The sequence below is a fragment of the Panthera leo genome, chromosome D2 (genome assembly GCF_018350215.1).
Source record: "Panthera leo isolate Ple1 chromosome D2, P.leo_Ple1_pat1.1, whole genome shotgun sequence".
In the NCBI taxonomy this organism is placed as follows: domain Eukaryota; kingdom Metazoa; phylum Chordata; class Mammalia; order Carnivora; family Felidae; genus Panthera; species Panthera leo.
In genome coordinates this window covers 56,287,925-56,313,214 of record NC_056689.1, presented here as the reverse complement: position 1 = coordinate 56,313,214, position 25,290 = coordinate 56,287,925, and the positions used below count along the sequence as shown (strand labels likewise).

The 25,290-nt window shown below is 49.5% G+C and overlaps 1 protein-coding gene across 2 annotated transcripts; it reads right to left on the bottom strand.

Moving 5' to 3' along the window:
• Positions 1-388: 388 nt before the first annotated feature.
• On the bottom strand, positions 389-21,994 carry ZFYVE27 (zinc finger FYVE-type containing 27). 2 transcript variants are annotated; one of them, XM_042908019.1, is made up of 12 exons: positions 21,819-21,994; positions 20,379-20,576; positions 16,105-16,175; positions 14,328-14,514; positions 11,397-11,492; positions 10,939-11,051; positions 10,078-10,217; positions 9,422-9,493; positions 7,514-7,658; positions 3,405-3,451; positions 3,016-3,097; positions 389-2,014 (listed from the first exon to the last, which is right to left on the bottom strand). In XM_042908019.1, the coding sequence occupies exons 2-12, from the start codon at positions 20,573-20,575 to the stop codon at positions 1,950-1,952; spliced, it is 1,215 nt and encodes a 404-aa protein (XP_042763953.1). In that variant the 5' UTR covers position 20,576; positions 21,819-21,994; the 3' UTR covers positions 389-1,949. The 2 variants fall into 2 exon arrangements, with proteins under 2 accessions (XP_042763953.1, XP_042763954.1); XM_042908020.1 differs by lacking the exon at positions 389-2,014 and adding an exon at positions 2,021-2,426.
• Between the last annotated feature and the right edge of the window lie 3,296 nt (positions 21,995-25,290).

Below are 25,290 nucleotides of genomic sequence, written 5' to 3'. Positions count from 1 at the left end.
TCCGTCCCATCTCACAGCCAATCCTCTTTCGGCCGCCCCCAGCCTGAGGGCCAATCCTTTTCTGCTTTCTAAGAGGGATTAGCTGAAATCTTTCCATTCTAAAGCCTGCATTGCTTAGTGCTGGCCAAGCCCTGGTCCTAACCCCAACCCCTCACAATTTGGTCACAAGACGGAGCCTCAAGTCAATCCGACACACATGTGCTGAGCCCCACCTGCACAAGGCACGGCTTTCCTCCCCCGCCCCGGCAAACACCCAGACTTCAGCGTCCACACCCCCTCCAGCCCTGTCCTGCAGGCACAGCTCAAGCCTGCAGACTCCGCCACGGCAGGGGGAGTCTGGCTCTCCAGCCTCAGGAGGAGGGTTAGTTCAAGGACCAGGACAAAAACATAAGAAGCTTGAGGCCTTTTTATTGACAATTCTCCATACACACAGAGATCCTTTCCGTTCCTCTCCAGTGTAAATGAAGCACAGGGTACTTCACTCTCATCTGTTAACAAAGGAGCCCGAGGAAGGGGGTATACCAAGGCCTGCCCACTTCCCCAGGGACTTGCACCTCCCTGGCCTGGAGCAGGCCCGACTGCCGGCCCTAGTTACACTGGTTGGCCTGGCGAGAAAGCTGGCCTCAGATGGCCTCTGTCTCCCCAGCCCGTCTCCTTGGATCCCTGCTCAGCCTCCCATGGGTCCTGGGTCCCCGGCAGCCCGTGGCTCCGGGGAAGCATCCTAGAACAGAAGCACCCCACTCTTCTTCATTCCATTCCTTGTGCCACCTGCTCCCAGGAACCATGCAATAAATAAATAAATACTTCAAAAAGGCAGGGCAGCTCCAAGGGAGGGAAATGGTGCCTGAGCCCGCTCAAGGCTTAGGGAGAGACACTGACGGCCTAAAAGTCCAGAGTGAACATAAAACTGTTGGAGAGGATGGGGACCTCAAGTGGCCTTAACCCGTAAGTGAGACTGTCCTGCTGGGGAACAGTGCCAGAGTCTAGGACCCAGCCCAGAGAGATCCTACACTTCCCAGGCCCCCAAGGGTCAAGGGCTTCAGGACCTCTGCTCTGCTTGCCTATCTCACACTCCATGGGACAAGGGGCCAGGGAGAGAAATGCAGCTCTGTGCCAGAGGAGGGATGCCCAAGGCTCCGAGCAAAAGAAACAAGAGTGATCTGAATGCCTGGCATCTACCCAATGGAGCTGTCACCAGGGTAATATGTGGCCTGAGATTCTGCTAGTGAAGGTTTCTGCAAGGTAAGGCTGAGGCCCTTTGAGCTGCTGGGGATCCCTGTGTTTTTTCCCACTTAATACTAAAGAACTCTGACAGGCCCTCCTAGACACATCCTCCTCTGGGAGAACATGGAAATTTCAACCCTGTTTCTAGAAGGACTTTCGGTCTGGTGAGCCCTGGCCATACCCTCTGGTGGAGAAACAAGGAGATGCTGATGCCTGAAGGAATGTTCGCATAGCAGAGTGGGGTCACGGCACGTCCAGGCCCTTCTGCAGGCTCTCAGAGGCCAAGGGCTTGGACCAGCAACAAGCAGAGGAAGAATCTCTTTTCCCAGTCTCTGATCTCTGGTCTCCTAGAACTGTCAGGTGTGGACAGATGCCCTGACGCTCAGAGACCCTACAGAGACCAGGCCTAGCTCACTCCTGCCCTCTAGTTTATATTCCCTGCCCAGCTCTGAGTCCACTGATCAGTCCAGGGCAGAGGAGGGCACACATGCCAGGCCCTCCAGGGGCTCCTCTTCCCTCTGGTTTTCAAGAACTGCCGCTTACTAGCCCTCCGCAGGAGTGGGGAACAGCTCCAGAATCCAGCTGGAGACAGCGAGGACAGGAAGGGGACGCCTACCTAGCGTTCAGGCCACATTTGCCCAGCACACACCACATGCGGCTAGGGAGGGTAAGGCCCGCTGCTGGCCCCAGGAACCGACGCCCACTTTGGACCCCAGCCCCTCTTCTCACTTGCTCAAGGTCTGGTTACACGAGGCACACACAAACACAGTCTCTCTCTGGGCTTCGGGGGCTGAAAAGGAGGAAGAACTTGGTGAGACACTTCCTCATGCCCCTTGGTTACGGCCCCAATACTACAACCACCTCCCCAACCCCCAAAGTCCCACAAGAGCTGCCCACCAGCCAGCCCACATCTTCACTAACCCAGCTCACTAGCCTGCCCTCAGACTTCTCTTTCCATGGGGACAGGGGACTGTAGGAGTGACCATACCAACAGCAGGCCTCTCCCAGGTGCTCTACATTAGAAATTATTTTGGCACCAACAAAACCCCATTGAAAATATTTTTTAAATACAACACCAGAAGTTCATTTTCCAAAATGTTTTAACAGTGGTTATCTCTAGGTAATAAAATTACAGGATTATTTTTTTCTTCCTTCTTCTTCTGTATTGTAATCTCCAAATCTTCTAGAATAACCATATGTTACTTGCATGACCGGAAAGAAAACCAAAAAACCTCGATTTGTGATTATAACATATTTCAGGCAGTATGAAAAATATGCTCCCAATTTTTTTAGAAGATGCATATGCATTTATCCTACGTGCACACTGGTGCTCTCCCTTTATCTGTATCTTTTGTTTACAATGAGTATGTACAGCTTCTATAGAAGGAAAAGAAATTATTTTTGTTGTTGTTGTTAAGTATTACCAAGGTAATGAGAACAAGAATAAAAATTAGGACGGTGGCTTCCTCTGGGGAAGGCAGGGTGGTACCAGGGAGGCTCGGCAGTGTTGCTAATGCTCTCTTTTTTTAACTTCAGTGAAGCAGCCACAGGTATTTAGATTACACCTTATAATTCAGATATGTTAAATAGGTTCCTTTGCACGCATCAAATACTTCAGTGTTTTGTGTGTTAAAGAATGGAAAATGTTTCTATGGGCCAGACAGGATCCCGAGTTCCCCTGCCTTCTCACTGAGCCCCTACTCCCTTCCCACACTGCAGCACCCCTTGGAGGAAGCGGGAACCCGCCAAGCCCTACCAACAGCCTGACCCCCGGCCACTTGCATCACTCACCTGTGGCCCCCATGGAGGACTTAGGCACCTTGAAGGAGCAGCACCGGGAGCAGAAGCTGTTTCCACAGTTACTGCAGCTTCGCTGCAGAGAAGAGCCAAGGTCAGTATCAGATGTGTCCCCCACGCCCAGAGCCCACCTCCTTTCCACCAGGTGATCCCACCCAAGGAACCAGAGACTACCGTGGGACTAGGGAGGTGCCCAAGTGGGGCAGGACAAAGCAAACACAACATCCAACGGGAGGGCTGGTGAAGGCGTGGGCATGGGGGCAGGGAAGCCCTGCTCATTTGAGCAAACCTCGGACCCCAGGACCAATGTGGCCCAGCGACTCCCCACTACTCCCCTGCATCTCATCCCAAGCCCCTGAAAACACACCGTCAACGAGACTTACCCTCTTCTTCAGCACTGAGAAGGTGGCCGAGCAGCCCGTACAGTTCCCTGACAAACAGAGGTAGCAGCTCAGCCCTGACCCAACCCAGGCCTCAACTCTCACCTGCCCCTGGCTCTTCTAAACAGGCCCACTCAGGACACAAGCCCAGCCCAGACACCGTGCTAGGAGCGGTGCGCAAGGGAGCACCAGACAGATCCAGATCTGCAGACAGAAGGGAGGACTCAAGCTGACAGTCCCTGGGAGTCCATGTCTCCAGACCATACACAGCTGCCGGTCCACAGGCCTTCCCAGGACTTAAAGACTCCACCTGTAGGTCCAGCCAAAACCGAAGAACATCCAGCAGAATCTGCTCCCTGGAAATCACACCAAGCCGGGGAGGACCTGACAACAGGCATCCTTCAGAGAAGGCAGCTCCAAAGAGCACAAACCAAACCTGCCTGACACAACCCCTTCTCAAGTGTCTCCTTACAAATACTCCTTGCAAATACTCTGCCCACAGGTAAATTCAGAAACATCTCCTAAAACCCAACTCCTGCTTCCTGCCATCTAAAGATTCTAGGAGAGGACCTCAGAACCAGGCATCTTCCAAGAAGTCACGCAGGGCAGAGGCACAGACACTGTGAGAGGTGGGCAGGAGGGAGCACGACAGAGCCGCGAGACAGACCCACCTAAACCACCACACAGGATGACAATTTGCGACCGCGACCACGACCACGGTGGCAGAGGAGCAACAGCAGCTTAGCAAACGCACAGGAGGAGGGGAGGGGGTGTAAGAAGAGATGAGAGACAGGGAGGAGGGAAACGAAAGTTTTTTCAGAGGCCGCTGCGCTCACCACCCACTCATGCTTCCAGGAAAGTTGAGGATGGAAAAGGTGGACCAAGGCAAAGGCAGTCTGCTGAAGAGGGGGCCTGCAAGTGAATGATGAGAACCAAAAGGGAGGCGACCTGAGAAGGAGGAAAAGCCACACTGGCTTCTCCAAGCTCCAGAAACAAAAGCAAACCCTGAAGAGAACAAAGAAGATTCCAAGGGCTACCCCCAGGATCACAGACTGTGGTTTGAGGCAGAAATCTCCGTGCAGGCCCGGGGCACTGACCCAGGGGAGAAAGGCACGAGGGTGCTCCCGGCAGGGGCTACAGAGCCCAGCAGGAGGCTGAGTTGAGTCCTGGAAAAACTTGAAAGCAGATAATAAGGCTACTGGAGTAAGTGTCTACAACTTGGGGCCCAGAGGCCTCCTGTGATCTGGCCAGAGCAATCGGCAGCTTCAGGAAGCACTGCTGAGCCTCTCGAACCACCTGTGTGACCAGGTACAGGAACCCAGGCCTCATCTTCATGCAAAGGCCCAAAGCTGTATTGACAGCTACCTGTGGTCCCTTCCTCTGTTCTGCCAGAACCCCGCGCAGCTCTTGCTAAAGGACACTCCCTGTGTTCAAGGAAAGGAGGGCCCAAGCTAGAGCAAGGAGAAACCTGAGGCCAAGGTGTATGAGGTGAATGCCACTGCTGCCAGTCGGCTCATGGCCCAGCAGAGGACAGGATAGGGAAAGGCATAGCAGGTGCCGCTGCCTTGATGCCAAACAAAGAATCGGGCCACGCTAAGACTTTGGCCCCCACACTAAGAATGTGGGCAAAGCAACCCATCCGTGCTCCTCCTCGGCAAGGGGAGCAGGGGCATGGGCATGGGGCAGGGGACCGGAGCCACTCAAAGACTGACACTCACACCCACGTCCAGGATGGAGTGCCAAGGCCAAGCCACCCAGGGCTGCCATGTGGTCCCCCAAGTAGCCGTGCACAAGCCTGGGCCAAGGAGGGCTTAGGGTGCTGACACCGGCTCAAGACAGGTGTATGGAGGAAGCACCCCTGTTCTCTTCCAGCATCTACCAACTTTCCCTGCCCTCATTCTCAGCGAAGGGCCTGACTCACCATGTGATGATGCCAGGGGAGCAGGCAGAGCAGGGAGGAGCCCAGGACTGCATGGGCCCTGCAACGGTAATGGTCACAGAGCCTCTGGGACACAGGGGGGCCACAGAGAAGCTCCTGAGCAGCCTGTCCTCATTTTTCCCAGGCACCCCCATCATCCACTGGCATCCGGAACGGAGTGGCCCTGAAAGTGGCTCACCCCATGCTGGCCTGCAGGAGCCAGACCCAGAAGCGGAGCTGCTACGGCTGACCTCATGGCAAAGACCCTGAGAGCATCTCAAGGAAGCGACAGAGAGCAGTTTCGAAAAATGTAAAATTAAGAGGGGAAAAAGAAGCATTTTCTGCCCTTGCCATCTTCATGTGAACCTAAAAGGCCTTCACCCATCCCAGCAGGGATTATCTGAACTGAAAATCAAATATTGAAATGGGACAGACGTAAAACGAGAGGACTTCGGACACTACAGCAAAAGGAGGAAGATGAGTTAGAAAAACAAGAACACAGGGGCACGTGGGTGGCTCAGTCGGTTAAGCGTCCGACTTCGGCTCAGGTCATGATCTCACAGTTTGTGGGTTCGAGCCCCGCATCAGGCTCTGTGCTGACAGCTCAGAGCCTGGAGCCTGTTTCAGCTTCTGTGTCTCCCTCTCTCTCTGCCCCTCCCCAACTTGCACTGTGTCTCCCTCTGTCTCAAAAATAAATAAACATTAAGAAAAAAAATTTTTTTTAAAAAGAAAGAAAAACAAGAACACAGGAGCCAGAGCAGATGGCTTGGATTTGAGTCACAGCTCGACCATTTACTGGCTGAGAACATGGGCAGAATCACTCTTCTCACCCGAGGTTACTCACCTGCGAATGAGAACACCTAAGGCCCTTTACTTAAAACTCAGATACAAATGAATCACATGCTACAGCAAGAGTACTAATTCTTCTGTAACGTCACTTGGGACTTCTGGAACCCAGGCTGCTTCTAAGCCCTAAGAACTGCCTGTCCCTATCACATCTCCCATTGGAACTAAATGAGACCATGTACATGCAAGTGCGCTGAACACAGAGCTCCAGAGAAGCCGGTGATCATCACGAATAAAACGGAACTTGAAATGACTGGGGGACACTCACACGGCTGAAAGACACAGCATGTGGAGGACCTCTAATCCTGAAAAACAACTGCGCTGGGTGCTACAAGGGCAGGAAGGGAGGTCCCCGGATGCTCTGGGTCAAATTCCTCAAAACAAATCCCAGGGCTTCTCCCAGGGTGCAGGCTGTAGAAGTCACTCCCACCAGAACACACAGTATAGCCACCCCACCCTCTTCCCTGTCAGCTGACACTAGGTACAAGTAAGGCTCTTCCTCAATCATAGCACCCAAGTCACCCACGCTCTTCAGCCAGAACTCTATGTGGCTCATTAATCGCTGTTCTGGCCTGAGTCAGGTTTCCCACAGAGCTAACAGTCAAGTCCACCCTTCTCCAAAGCTGGCATCCTTGACCCACACCCACCTCCCAGTAAAGTAAGCACTTGGCTGAGGAGAAGGGACCTCAAGGTTCTATCACAGGCAGAGGAAGATACAAAAGTATCTTTGCTTCAACTTGTTTCAACTTGGATAGGAAAGATCCAGACAAGCTCCTCGGCACCTGCAGAATGGACCAAGCCCTCTCATAGTAACAGCACCCCTTATTAAGCATTTACCATGACCCAGCCAGCATTGTGCTAACACTTAATAAGCATCATCTTATTAGAGACCTATAAGAGTCCTGTGAGCTAAGAACTATTCTTACTGCCCTTTTACAGAAGGGGAAACCGAGGCACGGAGAGATTAAGTAATTTGCTCAAAGACACCCAGCAGAGCTGGAATTTATACCAGGCAATCAAGACTCCACATTCTATTCTCAATCATTAGGCTCCACTGCCTTCTGAGGCTCTGTCTCAGGGTTACATCTCTCTCTACAGTCCTGGAGCGGCATTTCTCAAACTGAGTGCCTCAACTGCCCACAAGCTATTACTCAGTAAGGACAGAGGGACACGAAGGAACCTACACTTGCTCCCTTGGCAGTCCTACTGTGTGTCTGCTACCTTCCCAGGGGCCTGGGGACATAGCTTCACTCCTTGCTCTGGTCACAAACCAGAACCCACAATTCCAAGACTCTGGCCCTGTGGCCACGGTGCCCACGGTGCCCCCGTCCCTCAGCCCCGGCCATACCAAAGTTGTTAGTAGGGTAGCGTTTGCGGAGCCGCTCCGTGAGCCGGGACACCTTGCTGCGCAGCACCTCGTTCTTGCTCAGGAACCCGTTGTCCTGCAGAACCAGCTCATCCTCTGCTGGGCACGGGGCACCCTCGTCATCCTCCTGCGGGAACAGCTCCTTCCAGTCCTGCCCACCTCGTGGCGGGGCTCCGGGACCCACGTGCAGAGGCACCCAGCACAGACCCCAGGAGGCATGGTGATGGCTGGCTCAGTCGCCCTCCCCCCTGCCCAGCCCCTGCCCAGCTCACCGAGGCTCCTACTTACCAGCACCACCAAGTGGGTCTCCTGCCTCCCGAGGTGCAGGGGAGAAGGAGAGAAAAGAGAGAGATAGCAAGAAGAAGGAAGCTGCTGGGAGGGGGCCCCCAGGCAAAAGGAAACACAGAAGTGCCACCCTGAGTTCTGTCTGAGCACGTCCCAAAGGGTGACCCATTCACAGAGGCCCCCAGAGAAGGATCCCAGGACTGGGAGCAGCAGTATACTACTGTTTTTCAAATTGGGTGAAATTAAGTGGATTGTTATTTTAACAGAGCAGAAATTTATAATGTATTTTCAGAAAACTTGCTTCATTTAAGTTTTACATATTTTACAGACATAAGTGTGAATTAGACTAAGATATAAAATGTGTTCACTACTGTGGGTTATGAACAAAAACACTTGAAAGTGCTGGCTGTATATATCCTCCACCACCACCACCACCACCCCCACCAAGATGCACAGTCTGCAATCACGTATTAACGTCTTGGAGAAATCTTTCCGTAGCTGAAAATTTAACTGCCTACGTGGATGGGACTAAAACGAGAGAGGTGAGCTAGGGCAACTCACAGGCCCAGGGGCAACTCACAAAACCCCATTTCTTATACCTCAATTTCCCACTTACAAAGGAACATAGAAATGACTTTCTGGTATACAGAAATACAATAGGACAGCTGTGACAATAAACAGTAACCACCATAAGGACTCAGTGACTGGGGACAAGGGGAGTGGGGGCAGTGGTGGGGACTAGGTGATTTTTCTAAAGGGGACAGTCACTCCTCAGCTACACTGACCACTGAAGACTCAGGGCTACCAGAGCTTCTGATTTTTCAGAGACACTGAAAATCCAGACTTTTCCTTAAGATCTCCCCATTTGTAAATTTTTTAAGTCTTGCATGCCAAATAAAACACTTCTGTGAACTACCAGTTTGAACCACTGTCTTAAAATGAGGAAGACTCGGGGTGCCTGGGTGGCTCAGTCGGTTTGGTGTCCAGCTTTGGCTCAGGTCATGATCTCACGGTTCGTGGGTTCAAGCCCCACATCAGGTCTGACAGCTTGGAGCCTGGAGCCTGCTTCGGATTCTGTGTCTCCCTCTTTCTCTGCCCCTTGCCTGCTCACACTCTGTCTCTCTCAAAAATAAAACATTTAAAAAAATTAAAATCAGGAAGACTCTTTGACCTATTACTTGACCTGCAACCACTTTCTCCAGCTTCCCCTTCCTGCCTCCAAGAGATATCTTTCTAATCTCATTCTGCATAAGGGCAGTCAGAGGCCCAGGGCAATGCCCTCCCTCGAATCTGCCTTCCCCACATCAAAGGCACCAAGCCCAGAGTCCCCAGTCTAGGTGGGAAGTGACCCCCCCCCCCCCCCCCAATGCAGAGTGTTTCCCAGAGGCTTCCCTGCCCTGGGCACCCTGAGAGATGTAGGTCAGCTACAGTATGAGTGGAAGTTCACAGGTACCCTTTCATGCAGTGAGTTCTAGCTCAGAACCAGTTCTGGCTGCTGATCTGGATAGAAGAGAACTGAAAAAACCTACATTTGGGACACAAAAAGCCAGCTGGCTCCCGGACCATCTGTCTGGTGGGTAGGGGGCGTAGGGAAGGACCACCCACCTCAATCGCATCTTTAAACTCCTCATCAGGCTCAGCCTCCTCGGCCTCCTCCACACTTCCGGGCGTGAGGTCCTGGGAAAAGAGAGGATTACAGAAGGGGAGGGACGCGGCCCTGCCCACTTAGGCAGAGGCCACCAGCAGCAGAGCCAGCACCCAGGTTCCCCAGAACATCTGTCCCTGCCCAGAAGAGGTGGCACACCTGCAAGAAAGAAGTCATGAGAAGGAGGGCGCCCTCTGACCTCCAAGGACAGGGGGATGGGCCCAACACCACAGGTGGCCCTACGGTGGCTGCAGAGCACAGTGACCGACAGCATGGGTTCTAGAACCACAGGGCCTGGTCTGAGTCCTGGCCGCACCATGTGCAGGCAACTACTCTGGGCCCCGGCCACCTCCTCTGCAGAAAAGGATCCTCTCATTCTCAGAGACAACCTACACCTCCAAGGGTTGACACCTACAGCAGGATAAGCAGTCAACAAAGCGCCCAGTTGCTACTACGGTTACTATTATTATTATTAAACACTTCAGAGGAAATGAGGCCGGGGAAGCAGCGGGAACCAGAACAAGGCCAGGAGCTGTGCGGTATAAATAAGCTGGGAACGGGAAGGCCCCACAACCTGCCCACAGCAGGCTCTGCCCTGACAGTGGGGGGCGCTCACCTCCGTGGGTGTGGGCGCAGGCGTGCAGTCCAGCAGGGCGCACTTTCCCCCAGCATCTGGCAGCGGGAGGCTCTCAAAGACACCGTCTTCCTGCTTGGGGTTCATCCGCCGCTGCAGACATGCCCTGTACTCAGATACCACTACTCAGGGCAAGAACCAGGGGAGGCAGAAACAGGATGGAATGAGCGGTGCCCTGGGGGACCCCCTTCTGCAGGTGGCTGGCCTGTTCCACCAGCGGCCCACTCTCCACAGCAAGAAAGTCCCCTTCCTAACTCTGAACAAGTCACCCAACCTAAGCTTCGTAAACAAAACAGAGATACTACCACCCACCCCATGTGATTGCAATACAGAGATTAAATGTAGTAAGTGCTTGACGAATTACAGCTTCTGTAATTAATTACTCAACCACAGGGAGGAGGAAAAATACAGCAATCACCCAAACATATGCATAGGCCCAGACTTCTGTGACTGAGGGCCTCTCCAGACTGCCTGACTGCTTTAGAAGCAAGACAGCCGACAAGAACTCTGGGACCACAGAGTACTGGCAGCATCTCAGGAGGCGGATGGCAGCACTGGGAAAACATCCCTCCCTCACTTCCTAGAAGCCACCACATCATGTAAACAGGGATTCACCTGCTTTGGGAAGGGAGAGGGACCCTACAGCAGCAGCTTCGCCTGTTTCCCTGTATCCCACCTGACATCTGAGAGATGCACATCCCGGGGACCCTCTGAGAAACTACTCTGGCGTGGTGCTGCCCCCTTGTGGATGGCACAGCAAACAGACGATTAACTGTAGAGACTTAAGCCTAACCTAGCCCTCAGAGCCTGGGCCCCAACTCTGTCAAGCTGTCCAGGGCTTACCTCGGAAGAACTCCACATTCCCCAGAAAGAGCGTGCTGTTTAAAAGGGCAAGGACCCAGCACAGGGGCAGCAGGTACAGCATGCACACTGTGCCCAGAAGAGCCCCATAGAACCTGCATGGACAGAGAGGAACCACAGGGTCAGAAATTCTTAAGATCAGAAGGAAACCAATTTGGAGCAGACCCACATGGCAACAGGCACGCTTAAGAATAAACCAACGAGATCTGCTCATCAAACAAGTGGGTGAGAGATTACAGGGAGGGACATGTTTCTGCTACTATGATTATTTGTACCACCCCCGAGAGTGTCTAAACAAAAGCAGTACATTCCAGCTCACAGGTTTATGTGCAGGTTTACACACAAGAGTCTCAGAGGCTCTCTGCCCCTGAGCTAGGCGAGCAGGGACTCCAGCGGCAAATCCCAGCAGAACAGCAGTGGGGGGAACGAGGGCCACTCACTGCGAGGACGCGGCAGGGTTCTCCCAGTGCAGCACGCGGTAGGCAGCTTCGCAGGTACGGCACAGGCGGCTCAGGAAGGCCTCCAGCTGGATCAGGCTGCGGGCACACAGGGCTTCTGTGAGCCGCGCGCACCGGGGCCGGCCGGAGCTCAGGGCCACAGAGCCCAGGACTTCACCGCGACGGCTAGCTAGGCACAGCTGGTCTCTTCAAACCCACGAGAGGGGCCAGAGAGCTCAGGAGAAACTGCATACATTTCAGTCCCCTTTTCAGGACCCCTCCTGAGGTGTGAACAGGACACAGGTTCCTGGGTCTCTTCCAGGCTGTTGATGTTGGGCTACTTGACGTTCCCAGGGCTGAAGTTTCCTCATTCATAAAATGAGGAGCAAGGTACCCACCTCCCAACACACTGCAGCTACGGGATAAATGGCAGGATGGATATCAGTGTGTCTCCACCTGGGCTGTGAGGCAGACTCACTTGGGAGGGTTTTTTTAATGGCTGCACCCCCAGAAGCAATGAACGCATGCTGCACCCAGATCTTGGTTTCTGAAGGGCTCTGGGGAGAAATGGCTGATTCAAGAGTGGGGGCAGCACAAGCGTGAGATAAATCTGAACATCACATGTACTCAAAAATAATGGGGACATACTGAAAGGACACAAGAGCCATTTCAAAAGAGCTCCTAGTGCCAAACCTAGGACAGTCTGAGATCAAAATAGTGACAGTAATGGATTATAACCCATTAAATAAAACTAAGAATCTTGAGTTCGTATTGGTAAAAGGAAGAGCTCTTTCTTACAGTGGAATACCAGCTAACAATGACAATTAGAAAATCACCTTTGTAACTATCACAGTAATAAACTGATCAAGGCAAGACCCAGCAATGGCCGCCGTCTGATAGAGAAACCTTAACTAACTGATCAAAGTTAGTATCTCCCATAACAAGACAGACTGACATCACGTACCTCCTGACAGGATACACTGACAACAACACACACACTGTTTGTGGCATTCCCGCCGAAAATGTATAACCTTAATCTAATTACAAAGAAACAAACAAACCCCAATTAAGGGATATTCTACAAAATAATAATCTTGTTTTTACTTAAAAACGTCAAGGTGTGGGGTGCCTGGGTGGCTCAGTCGGTTGAGCATCCAACTTCATTCAGCTCAGGTCATGATCTCACCGTTCATGGGCTCAGGCTCTGTGCTGACAGCTCAGAGCCTGAAGCCTGCTTCCGATTCTGTGTCTCCCTCTCTCTCTGCTCCTCCCCCACTCACACTCTGTCTCTCTCTCTCGAAAATAAACAAACATAAAAAAAATATACCAGGGTGCCTGGGTGGCTCAGTCAGGTAAGCATCTGACTTCAGCTCAGGTCATGATCTCACGGTTCATGGGTTCAAGCCCCGCATCAGGCTTCGTGCCGACAGCTCGGAGCCTGGAGCCTGCTTCGGATTCTGTGTCTCCTTCCGTCTTTGCCCCTCCCCCACTTGAGCTCTATCTCTCAAAAAGGAATAAATGTCAAAAAAAGTTTTCTTTTCATTTAAAAATGTCACGGTCATAGGGCACCTGGGTGGCTCAACCGGCTAAGTGTCTGACTCTTGATTTCAGCTCAGGTCATGATCTCACAGTTTGTGAGTACGAGCCCTGCATTGGGCTCTGCACTCAATGTGCAGCCTGCCTGGGATTCTCTCTCTCTCTCCTGCTCTCTCTCTCTCAAAAATAAACAAACTTAAAAATTAAAAAAAAAAAAAAAAAGTCAAGGTCATGAGAAACAAAGACTAAGGAACTACTCCAGGATACAGGAGACTAAGACGACATAAAAACTAAATGTAATGTATGACTCAGGACTGGATCCTGGATCAGGGTAAATTCCTATAAAAGATCTTATTAGCACAACTGGTAAAATCTGATTATGAACTGTGTATTAGATAATTGCACTAATGCTGTTAGCCATGTAAAATTTCCTAATTTTGATTATAGGATTATGGACATCTAAGAGAATGTCTTTGCTCTTAGGAAAGAAGCATTTGGGGTAAACAAGGCATGATGTTTGCAACTTACTTTCAAATGGTTCAGGAAGAAAAAAAATAATGTGCAAGGATACAGCAACAGATGAAGCCAATGTCGCAAACTGTTAATAATTGTTTTATCTGGGTAAAGGGCATAGGGGAGTTCTTTGTATTATTCTTGCAACTCCCATTTAAGTTTAAAGTCATTTCAAAATAAAAAGGTTTTTTGTTGTTGTTGTTTTTTTTTTTTTTTTTAAAAAAAACACAGATACCCAGACCCACTCCAGATAACTGACTCAGGCCAGGCCCAGGCTCCGTCTGTTTGTAACTCTTGTCTGCAGCTTTGCAGATGCTATGGTTACTGTTATTCACCAGTCGTAAGGTGCTTCTTCAGAAGTACCAGCTCTGTCACATTTAGGAAGCCTCTCAACAGCACAGTGATGGTGACCGGTATTTACTGAACACTTCCTGGGTACCAGACACTCATTTACTCTTCACACCCACCTATGAGGTAAGTCTATTACTATCCCATTTAATGGATGAAGAACCCGAGGCACAGGGAGGCTGAGCAGCTTGCCCGACGTCACGCAGCAAGTAAAGGGAAGAGCTGGCATTTGAACCCTGGCTCCTGTGCGCACATGCTTAGTCAAGACCCTAAATTGGGTCTCTGGTGGAAAGAACACAAACTGTTGTGAAATCAGCTAGATCTGGATTCTCGTCCCACCATGGTCCCCTTTTAGCTGTGTGCGCCTCTTTCCTAACCATAAATGGAAGATAATAATAGCAGCTACCTCCCAGAACTGGTGGAAAGACGAAAGGAAATAACATCTGTGGTTTGCCTAACACAATGCCCGGCACAGAGCAAGTACTCAGTGCGGCGGTCGTGACTGCCTCCCACCTCCCCGGCCCCTTTCATACTCACAAGCTCTTCACCTCAGCCACAGCCTCGGGGCGAGACAGGCGAACTCTCTGGAGGTCCTCCTGCCTCACGCTGTGATACTTCCTCCGCATCAACTCAGACTCAGGCAGCCGTGCCCGGCAGACCTCCTGAAGGTAGCCCAGAAGGGCGGGCACTGAAATCATCAGGGCACCCACCGAGTACCACGCACCTGTGGGATCGACGATACTGCAGGTGAACGGGTAGCGAGGACCAGCAGCCTCTGCCCACCAGATGCCCACGTGTTAGCTCCCTCACCTCCTCCAGGGCTCCGTCCAGAAGGCCTTCCCTGATCACCTCGCATGACACAGTATCTGCCCTGCTCCCTCTCCAGCCCTTTAACTCAGCTTTAGTCTTCCTCATAGAATTCCTATCGCCCTCCAATAGGATTCCTATAGCCACACAACTGACGATATGTATAGTTGTCTCCTTCACAATATAGGCTCTTGAGGGCTGGGACTTCATTTGCTTGGTCACTATAGCCCCAGACCCTTTTTTTTTTTTTAATATTAAAAAACTCATGCTAGCACACAGTAGGTGGCTCGTGCCTGGAGTCTGGCCGCTGGAGCACCCCGTGACTGACGTGCTGACCTTTGGGCCCCTGGGACAGATTAGAAGTCTTTCTTTTGGCTTTTGGAATACCACAGACCAGACCACTGTGGACTAAGAAAAGGGAATGCTGAGAGAAAATCCAAAGAAGAAACTTGGTCCATGCAGTACGGTGCCCCTAAAGCAAGCTAACAGAGCACTGAGCACAGAGTAAATGCTTGTTAAGTATCTGTCATATGATTTACTTTGGAAATATGTTAAGAAAAATCTTAGCCTGAGAAGGATATCTGAGTTTAGAACAGGCAAAGAGTCCTACTAAGAAACAAAAAACAAGGTCTTCTGTGAACTGGGTTTATTTTTAACCCATCAAATCCATATCTCCATAGAAAACAAAGGAGAAACTTGAGAAATGCAAGTTCAAAAGAGGAGTGAAAATGTGAATAAAGGTCCCAGCTCCTCAGAACATTCTGTCCCAGGCCCTTCACACATTCACCCTAGGGATTCAGCTTTTTCTGCAGCCATCTGCCAGTTCCAAACAGGAAAACGGCTGGGTCCTGGTATATCTCGTCACAAAAGGTCCCCAGGAGACATCACTACCCAAGACCCCTAGAGCCACCCACCTGTCCACCCGTCTCCCTCAAAGGCTCCACACCACAGACCCCTCATTGCTGGTGACCTCCCAGCAGCCCCCCTCCAGGCTCACTTGCTGAGCCAGAGAAAATCCAGAGATATGGCAAAAATCTCTACAAAAATCTATTCACCTTCCTGGTACGCTGACCCCATGTCATGCCCCAATGACCCCAGAATCAGCTTGAAAGTCAAAATGGAAAAAGGTCAATCCGCCAGCATTCAGTCAAGAAGGAAACAAAAATAATAATAATAGCTATCATACATCGGCTGCTTACTCTGTCAGACACTGTGCTAAACGTTATACATAGGCGGTCTCACTCCGCACAACCACCCTCGGAGGAAAGCACCCTCCTTTTAGAGATGAGGAAAATTAGGCCTTAACAAACAGATTCAAGAACTTGCCCAAAATCATCCAAACCACCCAGCCAGGATTCTAGCCCAGAGTGTCTCTCCAGAGCCAGTTTTCTGACATCAAGCAGACATGGAAGGAAGCCACCTCCAGGGCAAGACAGGCAGCCACTTCTTGAAATTCTTTCCCACATTCATTCACAAAAACCCCCTGGCCCCTGGAAGCAGTTCTTACCTTCATTCAAAGTGAGGAACAAGATGTTGAGGCCCAGGCAGGTCAGCAAGGAACACAAAGGTGTCTGCCACCTACAACACAAGAAAGGCCTGGTCACCAAAGACGGCCACTCCTCCAGTGGGAAGGGGAGATGGCTACCACGGGTGGGTCATCAAAACCAGGAGCAAGAGGAGGGGGCCTGGAGCTCACAGTGTCAAGGAGAAATGAAAAGTGGGCTCCTCATGTGGACAGGCGCCTGGGGGAGGAGTTAAGGTCACACATTAGGCCCTGCGATGAGAAAAGGTATCCTGTCAGAACTAGAATACCTATGGAACTTTCTCCCAGAAGAAGAATTTATAAAATATCTGTTGAGAAACCCAGTTTATACTGTTTAACCTCTGTTTTATAAGGTTCTGGTCTCTTTAAGAGGTGACAATGACAAACTTTCTTCTTTAAAATTTTCCCTTAGAAAAATACATGAACCATATATTCACTGTGCAAAATTCATCTAATACAGAAATCAAAGGACAAAACATGAAGGATTTCTGTGACCCCAGTTGTGACTTTCTTATTTCTCAAATTTTGTGAATTTATTTTAACATACGTTAATCCAAAAGGAGAAAAAAATAGGGGTGTGCCTGGGTGGCTCAGTTAGCTAAGGGTCCAACTCTTGATTCCGACCCAAGTCATGATCTCACGGCCGTGAGACGGAGCGCTGGGTCAGGCTCCACACTGGACACTGAGCCTGCTTAAGATTCTCTCTCTCCCTGTGCCTCTCTCTGGCTTGCACGAGAGTGCGTGCTTGCCCTCTCTCAAAAAATAAAAATAAGTCAGGGCGCCCGGGTGGCTCAGTCGGTGAAGTGTCTGACTCTTGGTTTCAGCTCAGGTCATGATCTCGTGGTCATGAGCTTCCTGCTGGGCATGGCACCTGCTTAAGATTCCCTCTCCCCCTCTGCGCCTCCCCGACTCGAGTGAGATCGCATGCTCTCCCTCTCTCGAGACATAAAAATAAAAACTAAATAAATAAGGAGAAAGAATCATGTTTTGTTTTAATCTATCAAAACCGAACTTGAAACCAGCACACAGCATCCTTTCAGCAGCCACGCCCTAAGTGAACCGGCAGCGCTGGGGGCCCACGCAGGCCCAGCCCACCACCACCACCAAAGAGCAGTGCACAAGCCCCCAAAGAGGAAAGAAAGAAGACCAGAGGCTCGAGCTGACAGAGACCAGCAAAGGCTGCTGGCTCCGCCCCTCATAAAGGACATTTAACAGGGAAAAAGGAGCAGAGATGTGGCAGTGAAGCCCGACACCCACATTCGAAAGAGCCAGTATAGCATTTCTAAGGTCAGCCATCAGAGGAAGAGTCAAAGAAAAATAAACAGGTAAGTTGCTGGTAAGCAACATATTCAGAACTCCAATGTATTTTCTTTCGCTGTGATTGAGATATTTCAGTTGCTAAATGAGATTCATTAACTTATGTGCTGTTTTTACTTTGAGTAAGGGAATAAAATGACCTTTCTCTACCTTTCTCTAAAAATTCAGCATACTCCCTCTATACCATCCTAATGAGGCCTCAGAACCATCCAGTGGCAGGTACCAGCGTAAAAGCAAATTAAAAATCAGGTCTAAGGCCGATCTCATTTCAGAAATAAAAACATCATACAGTCACTAAAGTCGCTTTCATTGTAAAGCCTCTCCCATTCTGTCTCATATCTTCACTGACACTTTGGTCATGGAGACCCACCCACTAGAGTAGCTGATCCCAGAAGAGGAGTCTTTTAAAAATCTAACGCAGCTCTAGGCTTCAGACGTAACAGACAAAGCTCAAGATTAGGTCCCTCCTGAAAGTCAAATCCTCTTTACTAAGAAAAGAACAATCAAAAGCACAAATTAATCTGACAGCCATTTTCACAGACCAGTGCTCTGTCTTCCCCTGGCACAGAAGACAAGCTCCTGGGGGCTTTTTAGACCAAATGCTGCTCCCCCCATCTGGCTTTAATCAATCCCATCACATCTTCAGATTTCTAATTTCATAAAATGGAAAAACCCTAATACGAGTTCCAAGAAGCACTAAGAGACCAGTGGTAGAAAAGGAGAAGGACAGGATATATTTACTTTTGCACTTTGCCACAAAAGGGTAAAACACATACACATACACACGCATGCTTGCATGTGTGCACAGAAAACACCAGGGCCCACCCCCTGCCCTAAGGAAGACTAAAATTCATTTCAGCTGGACAATCGTGGTGGGATTATAAAACAAGCCCCTAGTCCATTCTCCCCTCTCTCTCGTGACAAGAGTACAGTGATCTAATAGAGAACATTCCTCTGGAACACAAACTAGCTCATCTCTAGGGTTAATGCCATAAATGAAGGGGGTTCTGGGGTGAACAAGAAAAATTTAGGGGGCCTTGTTCAGAGAGTTAAAAACAAACCTTGCAGGGTGCCTGGGTGGCACAGTTAACTATCTGACACTTGGTTCTGACACAGGTCATGACTGCAGGGTTGTGAGAGCGAGCCCCACATCAGGCTCTGTGCTGAGCGTGGAGCCTGCTTGGGATTCTCTCTCTCTCCCTCTGCCCCCTCCCCCAACAAGTATGTTCTCTCGCTCTCTCTCTAAAATTAAAAAACAAACCTCCCCCACTACTTCCAGATTGAGGTAAGAATGAATACTCAACGGCACTCTTAGAGATTAACCCAACTGTACTAACCCTGCCTCCTACCTGTCTCTCTCAGGCATCTTAGAGGGTTGGAGATCTGTATGAGAATCTGGTGAAAATTAGAAGCTTCTTCCTTAGAAATACACATGTGTGCACAAAGATATATATATATAGTTTCAAGAGATTCACTGACCCCATAAAGTCCCATTCAGGCCCCAGGTTATGAACGTCTGCTGTGTAGGACAACCAGATTTTATGTGGCTCCCAATATTAGCAATACATAACCTTTGGGGTTTCACTTGAATCTGATCTAGCCTTTAAATCTAACTTCCAATTTGCACCATGAGGAAGCAACCAGACAAATCTAAGTAGGAAATTCTCCAGAACAGTCAGCTCAGTCTCCAGCAAGTCAGTATCATGAAAAAGAAACCATTTTAGATTGAAAGAGACTTAAGGGACACAATAACCACATAGAATGCACAGTCCTGGATTGGAATCTGATTTGGCCAAAACATGACATTCCTGCAACAACTGAGGAAATCTGAACGTGAACTGAATATAAAATGATATCAGGGAATTATTGTTAACTTTGTTAGGTGTGATGTTGCTTTTTCTTATTAAAAAAAAAAAATGTCCGAAGGCACCTGGGTGGCTCAGTGGGTTGAGCATCCAACTTCGGCTCAGGTCATGATCTCACAGCTCATGAGTTCGAGCCCCATATTGGGCTCTATGCTGACAGCTCAGAGCCTGGAGCCTGCTTCAGATTCTGTGTCTCCCTCTCTCTGCCTCTTTCCAGTTCATACTCTCTCTCTCTCAAAAATACATAAACATTAAAAAAAATTTTTTTTTTAATGTCCAGGGGGCACCGGGGTGGCTCAGTCAGATGAGCGTCTGACATCGGCTCAGGACATGATCTTGTGGTTTGTGTTGGAGTCCCCATGTCAGGCTCACTGCGGTAAGCACCCCTGATCCTCTGTCTCCCTCCCTCTGGGCCCCTCCCTCGCTTGCACTCTCGCTCTGAAAAACAAATAAAACATTTTTTTAAATGTCCTTATTACTTGGAAATAAATTGACATATTTATGGAGTGAAATAGTACATATCTGTAATTAAAATTCTTTAAGAAAGTGAGTTGAAAAGGGAAAAAATAAAACTATAGAGAATGAAAATCAAAGCAAAATAAGGACAAAAAATTTTGAGATCCATAATCTCAAAAGATTATTGAAAAAAAAGGTTAGTGGAAACGGTACCTGCTAATTCATAGGTATTTACATTTAACTTCTGTTAAAAATTATATTCTAATTCTAATATTAATTATGCTGATACTGAGAAAGGAAAAAAAACCTGCTTTAAAGATTTAGAAGGCCCGATGTTCAAGGCTAGTTAGCAGTCCTGAGGTATGATCTTACTGAACCACAAAGAAACTCTGGTGAAAGGCCATATGGTTTCCAGGGCCTGCCTCTCCAGGGGTGGGCCTGGAATAAGCCCGGGGAACCAATGGACCTCCCAGAACTGCTCTTCACTAGGGCAGAAAGGACAGCCCGGCCACTGCCTAAATGGCTAGCACAACTATGGAGCAGGAAAGCAGAAGGCCCAGATGGTCAGAGCAATCAGAGCAACTCTACAAAGTCTATTACCTGAGCAAGTATCGGACACCGTCACCTGCATCCTTTAGGGGTTCCAGGTAGATCTCCAGCCTCTTGTAGGACAGAACCAAGTTGAAAAGATCAAACGCCGGGGACTTGGTAGGGGCAGGTGGAGACTCCAGGGGAGCCTCAGGCATCGCGCTGGGGCTTACCTCTGGCCCACTCCCCTCACGCTCTGATGTCTGCATCCTGTAACCATAATAATTCCTGACATTTGCATTGCACTTCCAATCCCAACACACTATCTCATGTGGTGCATGAGGTTTATTACAGGATAAACCTGTCAAAGTAGCAAGGGTTACAGATGGAATACCCGTTTCACAGAGAGGAAACACCATTCAGCAGGGTGAACCGAATTACCCAGATATAAAACCCGGCTCATCTGACTCTCCATCTAATGTCTTTTCCCCACAGATCCATCAAGAGTACAAACCATAAAGACCAAGAACACATGGTTGCTGGGAAGAGGCAATCTGTTGTCTAAAAAGAAATGATGACCTGGAATATTTTTCACCCACTCTTTACCTGGTTAATTCCTACTCATCCTTCAGGTATTGGCTGAAACATTGCAACACCGTCAGTCTGGAATGGGCGCCCATCCCCAATGATCCTAAAGGATCATGAACTTGCCCTAACAGTATTTATCACACCAAAGTAAAACTCCCTGCTTTCTTGCCGGTCTACACTTCTTAACTTTAGTAGGAGTTCCACCAAGTCAAAAAAATATGTCTTCCATTTACCACTACTTCTGCACATAGTGGACGGTTAATTTATGATCAGTGAATTAGTGAATGAACTGAATGAGTGAATGAACTGCCCATCCTCCAGGACTCCAGTGCTTTCTCCTGCCCTGTCACATCTTCTAACCCTTTCTTCTCCCTTCTGTTCCCAACCACTTCCTGTACCATTCCTGCCCATTACCCTCTCTTTTCCCTTGAACCCGGAGAGGCAGTCACCTCCTTCCATAAGGCCCCGTTCCCATCTCCCCTCTCCGATGGGGAGAACCGCAGGAACCCTCACCCTCTTTCCTAATTTCAAAGTCCTACCCCAAATGCTAAGCAGAAAACAAGTGATCAAAACCTCGGAGCACAGCAACATAAGCCAGTCCCACGCAGGGGACTGCGACCTGAAGGGGGTGGGGATGTGACAAAGAGGACGCTGGGAGCCCGAGATACCCGCGGAAGGAGATCGGATAAAAGGACCCGGGGTGGGCGCGGTAAGAGCCCGTGTGGGCGGGGAGCCGGTCAGCGCAGGCAGAGGCCTGGACTACCACCACCGCAGCCCAGGGAATCTGATGGGGCCTTTCGGCCCAGACCAGGGAAGGCCACGCCCAAAGCCGCTGGGCCGCAGGTGACGGCCCCTGCGGCGTCCAGGAGCCCAACTCCGTGCCCTTGGCAGAGACAAGGGGATGGGGAGGGGGTGGCACCTCACCTGCCCGGTCGCAGGGTTGGTAGAGGAGGGGCGGGGACGGCCAGGGAGCACTGGAAGGGCCACTGGGCCCAGGAGCGTTTCCACAGGCCCGCCCCACCCCGACGACAAGCCTCTTCCAAGGGCCTCAGAAGTCGCAAATCGGAGAGCCTCCTCCACCTACCCCCGCCGCCGCCACTTCCGGGACGCGAATTGCTCAGCGGCGGCGTGCCCGTGACGTCATCGCGTCCGCCCCGCCTCCGGCCCCTGCTGCTGCGTTTAGCTCCGCCCACTCTAGCACAGGTGAGCGCCCACCTCAGCCCTGTGCCTCCGCGTCTTTCCTCCCTCAGCCTCGCCCACACTCAGCTGGGTCCCTGAGTGATCAGGATTCGCAAAATACCGCAGATCGGTGGGAGCACGTGCTTCAGGGTCACGCATCGCGCCACTCTGGTACAAATCGAACCGATTCGTATAAGGAGGAGTCAAATGTATGTACCCCTTCCTTGATTGCCCCAACTGGAAACTATCACTTTCCCTTCCAAACAGCTAGAATGTGAACAGATTCGAAATCACCGCCCGGACCAAGCTGTATTCAGAAATCCTCTCCCTTCTCAGAGGAGGCTTTGTGTCTAGGTCAGGCTTGCCGGCTGCACTCTGCCTCTGCTCCTTTAGGATGAGTCCAGAGGAAGTATAGAAAAAAATTTTTTTTCTTTAATATCTTAACTACCTGAAATTTCACCATCAGTAATTTACTCCAAAGGTAAATTTTTGTGTCTTTGCAGCTCCTCCTTGAGTGGGCCTGGATCACTGGTCTCACACTGGCTGTGGCTAGTAGTATAATTGGTTCTCTCTTCTTGCAGCTGTGCAATTGAGAGATATTATTTAAGAACTAGACATTATTCGGGGGGAACACTGGAGGATACAAGAAGGCTCTAAAGGCCAGAAAGGGACAACAGTCATGGCCAATATCGATGAACAAAGACTTCCCTTGGTAATTAGAGACTGGTCAGCTGGATTCTGCTTTTGGGAATCTACCTCTGAATTTAGTATAACGAAGTTCTCCCAGTTCCTTGTTTCCCTTCTCCAACATTCCGAGTCTTCATTCTTTGCTCCAAATCCTAGTGCCACTGATAAGTGAAAGAGACCGAAGGAGAACAAACTAGTAAAAGAAGATAAGTAATAACTTGACATTTTCCAGATGTTAGTCTTTGCATCTCTAAGCGACAGTGTGTATGACCCACATGATTGACTCATAAACCTCACTGTGGCCCTTGGAGAAATACTAGTGGGAAATGCTGGGTAGAACAAGCTGGAAAATAGGAGTGGGGAGAGAAGAGAATGTCTAAGCAGCTTACCTCCACCAGATGGCTCCCTCACCCACTCTTACATAAACCTTGGGGTTTCAGAGCTGCCTTTGAATTTGGGAGTTTCTGTCTGTGGCCTTTCCTGCCACCATTTCCACCGCACGCCAGATTTTGTCATGCTTTGAGCGGTACCCGTTATTTCATTCTGTGTAACAAATTATTTCAAAACTTACTGGTTTACAACAATAATAAATATATATTTTCTCACTCTGGTGTTTGGCTTTTGGGTGATTTTGGTCAGGAAATGGAGAGTGGCTTCGTGGGTGGTTTTGGCTCCAGCTTTCGTGAGACTGCAGTCAGATGTTGGATAGGGCTGCTATCATCTGAAGGCTTGATGAGGCTGGGGGATTGGCTTCCACAGTGGCTTCTTTGCACTGCTGACAAGTTGATGCTGGCATTCTTTTTTTTTTTTTTTTTTTTTAAACATTTATTTCTGAGACAGAGAGAGACAGAGCATGAACGGGGGAGGGTCAGAGAGAGGGAGACACAGAATCCGAAACAGGCTCCAGGCTCTGAGCTGTCAGCACAGAGCCCGACGCGGGGCTCCAACTCACGGACCTGAGAGATCATGACCCGAGCAGAAGTCGGCCGCCCAACCCAACCGACAGAGCCACCCAGGGGCCCCAATGCTGGCATTCTTATGCTGATAGGCTGGGAAGAGGTTTCAGTTCCAGGCTTGGCACTCTCCAGAAGGCCTCTTCAGCGTCCTCTTGGCATGGTGGCTGACTTCCTCCAGAGCAAGAGATCCAAGAGGGAGCCACAAGATCTATGATATATCCTCAGAAGGACACACCGTCATTTTCACAATATCCTACTGGTTTTACAGGTCAGAACTATTCAATGTCCCAATGTATAATGGGAGGCTTATACAAGAGCATGACTGCCAGGAGGTAATCATTGGGGCCATCCTGGAGGCCATATTGGAGGCTAGCTGCTGCTATGTGCTGCTCTGTGGGCTTAGAATATCCTTCCTCCTCCACCTGACCTCCTCCTGCAGACCTTTGAACATCCAGCTTGAATGTCAAGTCCTTTGTGAAGCTTTCCCCAAATAATTTCTCATTTCCTCCTCTGTGTTTACACAGAACTCTGATCCATCCCTATTAAGCACCTATCACTTTGCATTTCAACCTGTGTCTATAATCCCCCCCCCCCCCACCTCTGTTCGGGAGAGCAGAGAAACTGAAACTTAAAATCCTGGCAGCCCCAGTTTCTGCCAAGTATAGAGCTTTGGCACAGTAAGTATTCAATGAATGCTTATTTTTAAATAAATGAATAAAACAGAGAAAATAACAAGTGTTGGTGAGGATGTGGAGAAACTGGACCCTTTGTGCACCATTGTTGGGAATGTAAATAGTGCAGCCTCTATGGGAAACGACATGTCATATCCTCAAAAAATTAAATGATCCAGCAATGCCACTTCTGAGTATATACCCAGGAGAACTGAAAGTAGGATCTCGAAGAGATATTTATGCACCCATGTTTATAGCAGCATTATTCACAATAACCAAGAATGTAGAAGTCACCCAAGTGTCCATTAATGAATGCACAGATAAACAAAATATGCAAGGATAAACAAATATATATATATATATGCACATATATGTATATATATACACAATAAACGATTATTCAGCCTTGAAAAAGTAGGGAAATTCTGACACATGCTACAACATGAATGAACCTTGAGGACATGAATGCTAAGTGAAAGAAGCCAGCCACAAAACAAGTTTGTACAATTCCACTTACACAAGGTCCCTAAAGCAGTCAAATTCATAGAGACAGAAAGTAGAATACAAATGCCAGGGGCTGGAGGGAGGGGAGAGCGGGGTGTTATTGTTTAATGGAAATCGATTGTCAATTTTGCAAGACGAGAAGTGTTTGGAGATGGCTGCACAATGTGAACATACGTTAATACTGCTGAACTGTACACTTAAAATACGGTTAAGATGGTACATTTTATGTTATATGTATCTGGCCACAATTAAAATTCCTTAATAATTATTTATTTATTTATTTATTTTGAGAGAGACAGTGTGCAAGCAGGGTAGGGACAGAGAGAAGGAGATAGAGGATCCCAGGCAGGGCCCACACGCTCAGCCTGACATGAGGCTTGATCCCACGCCCGTTGAGAT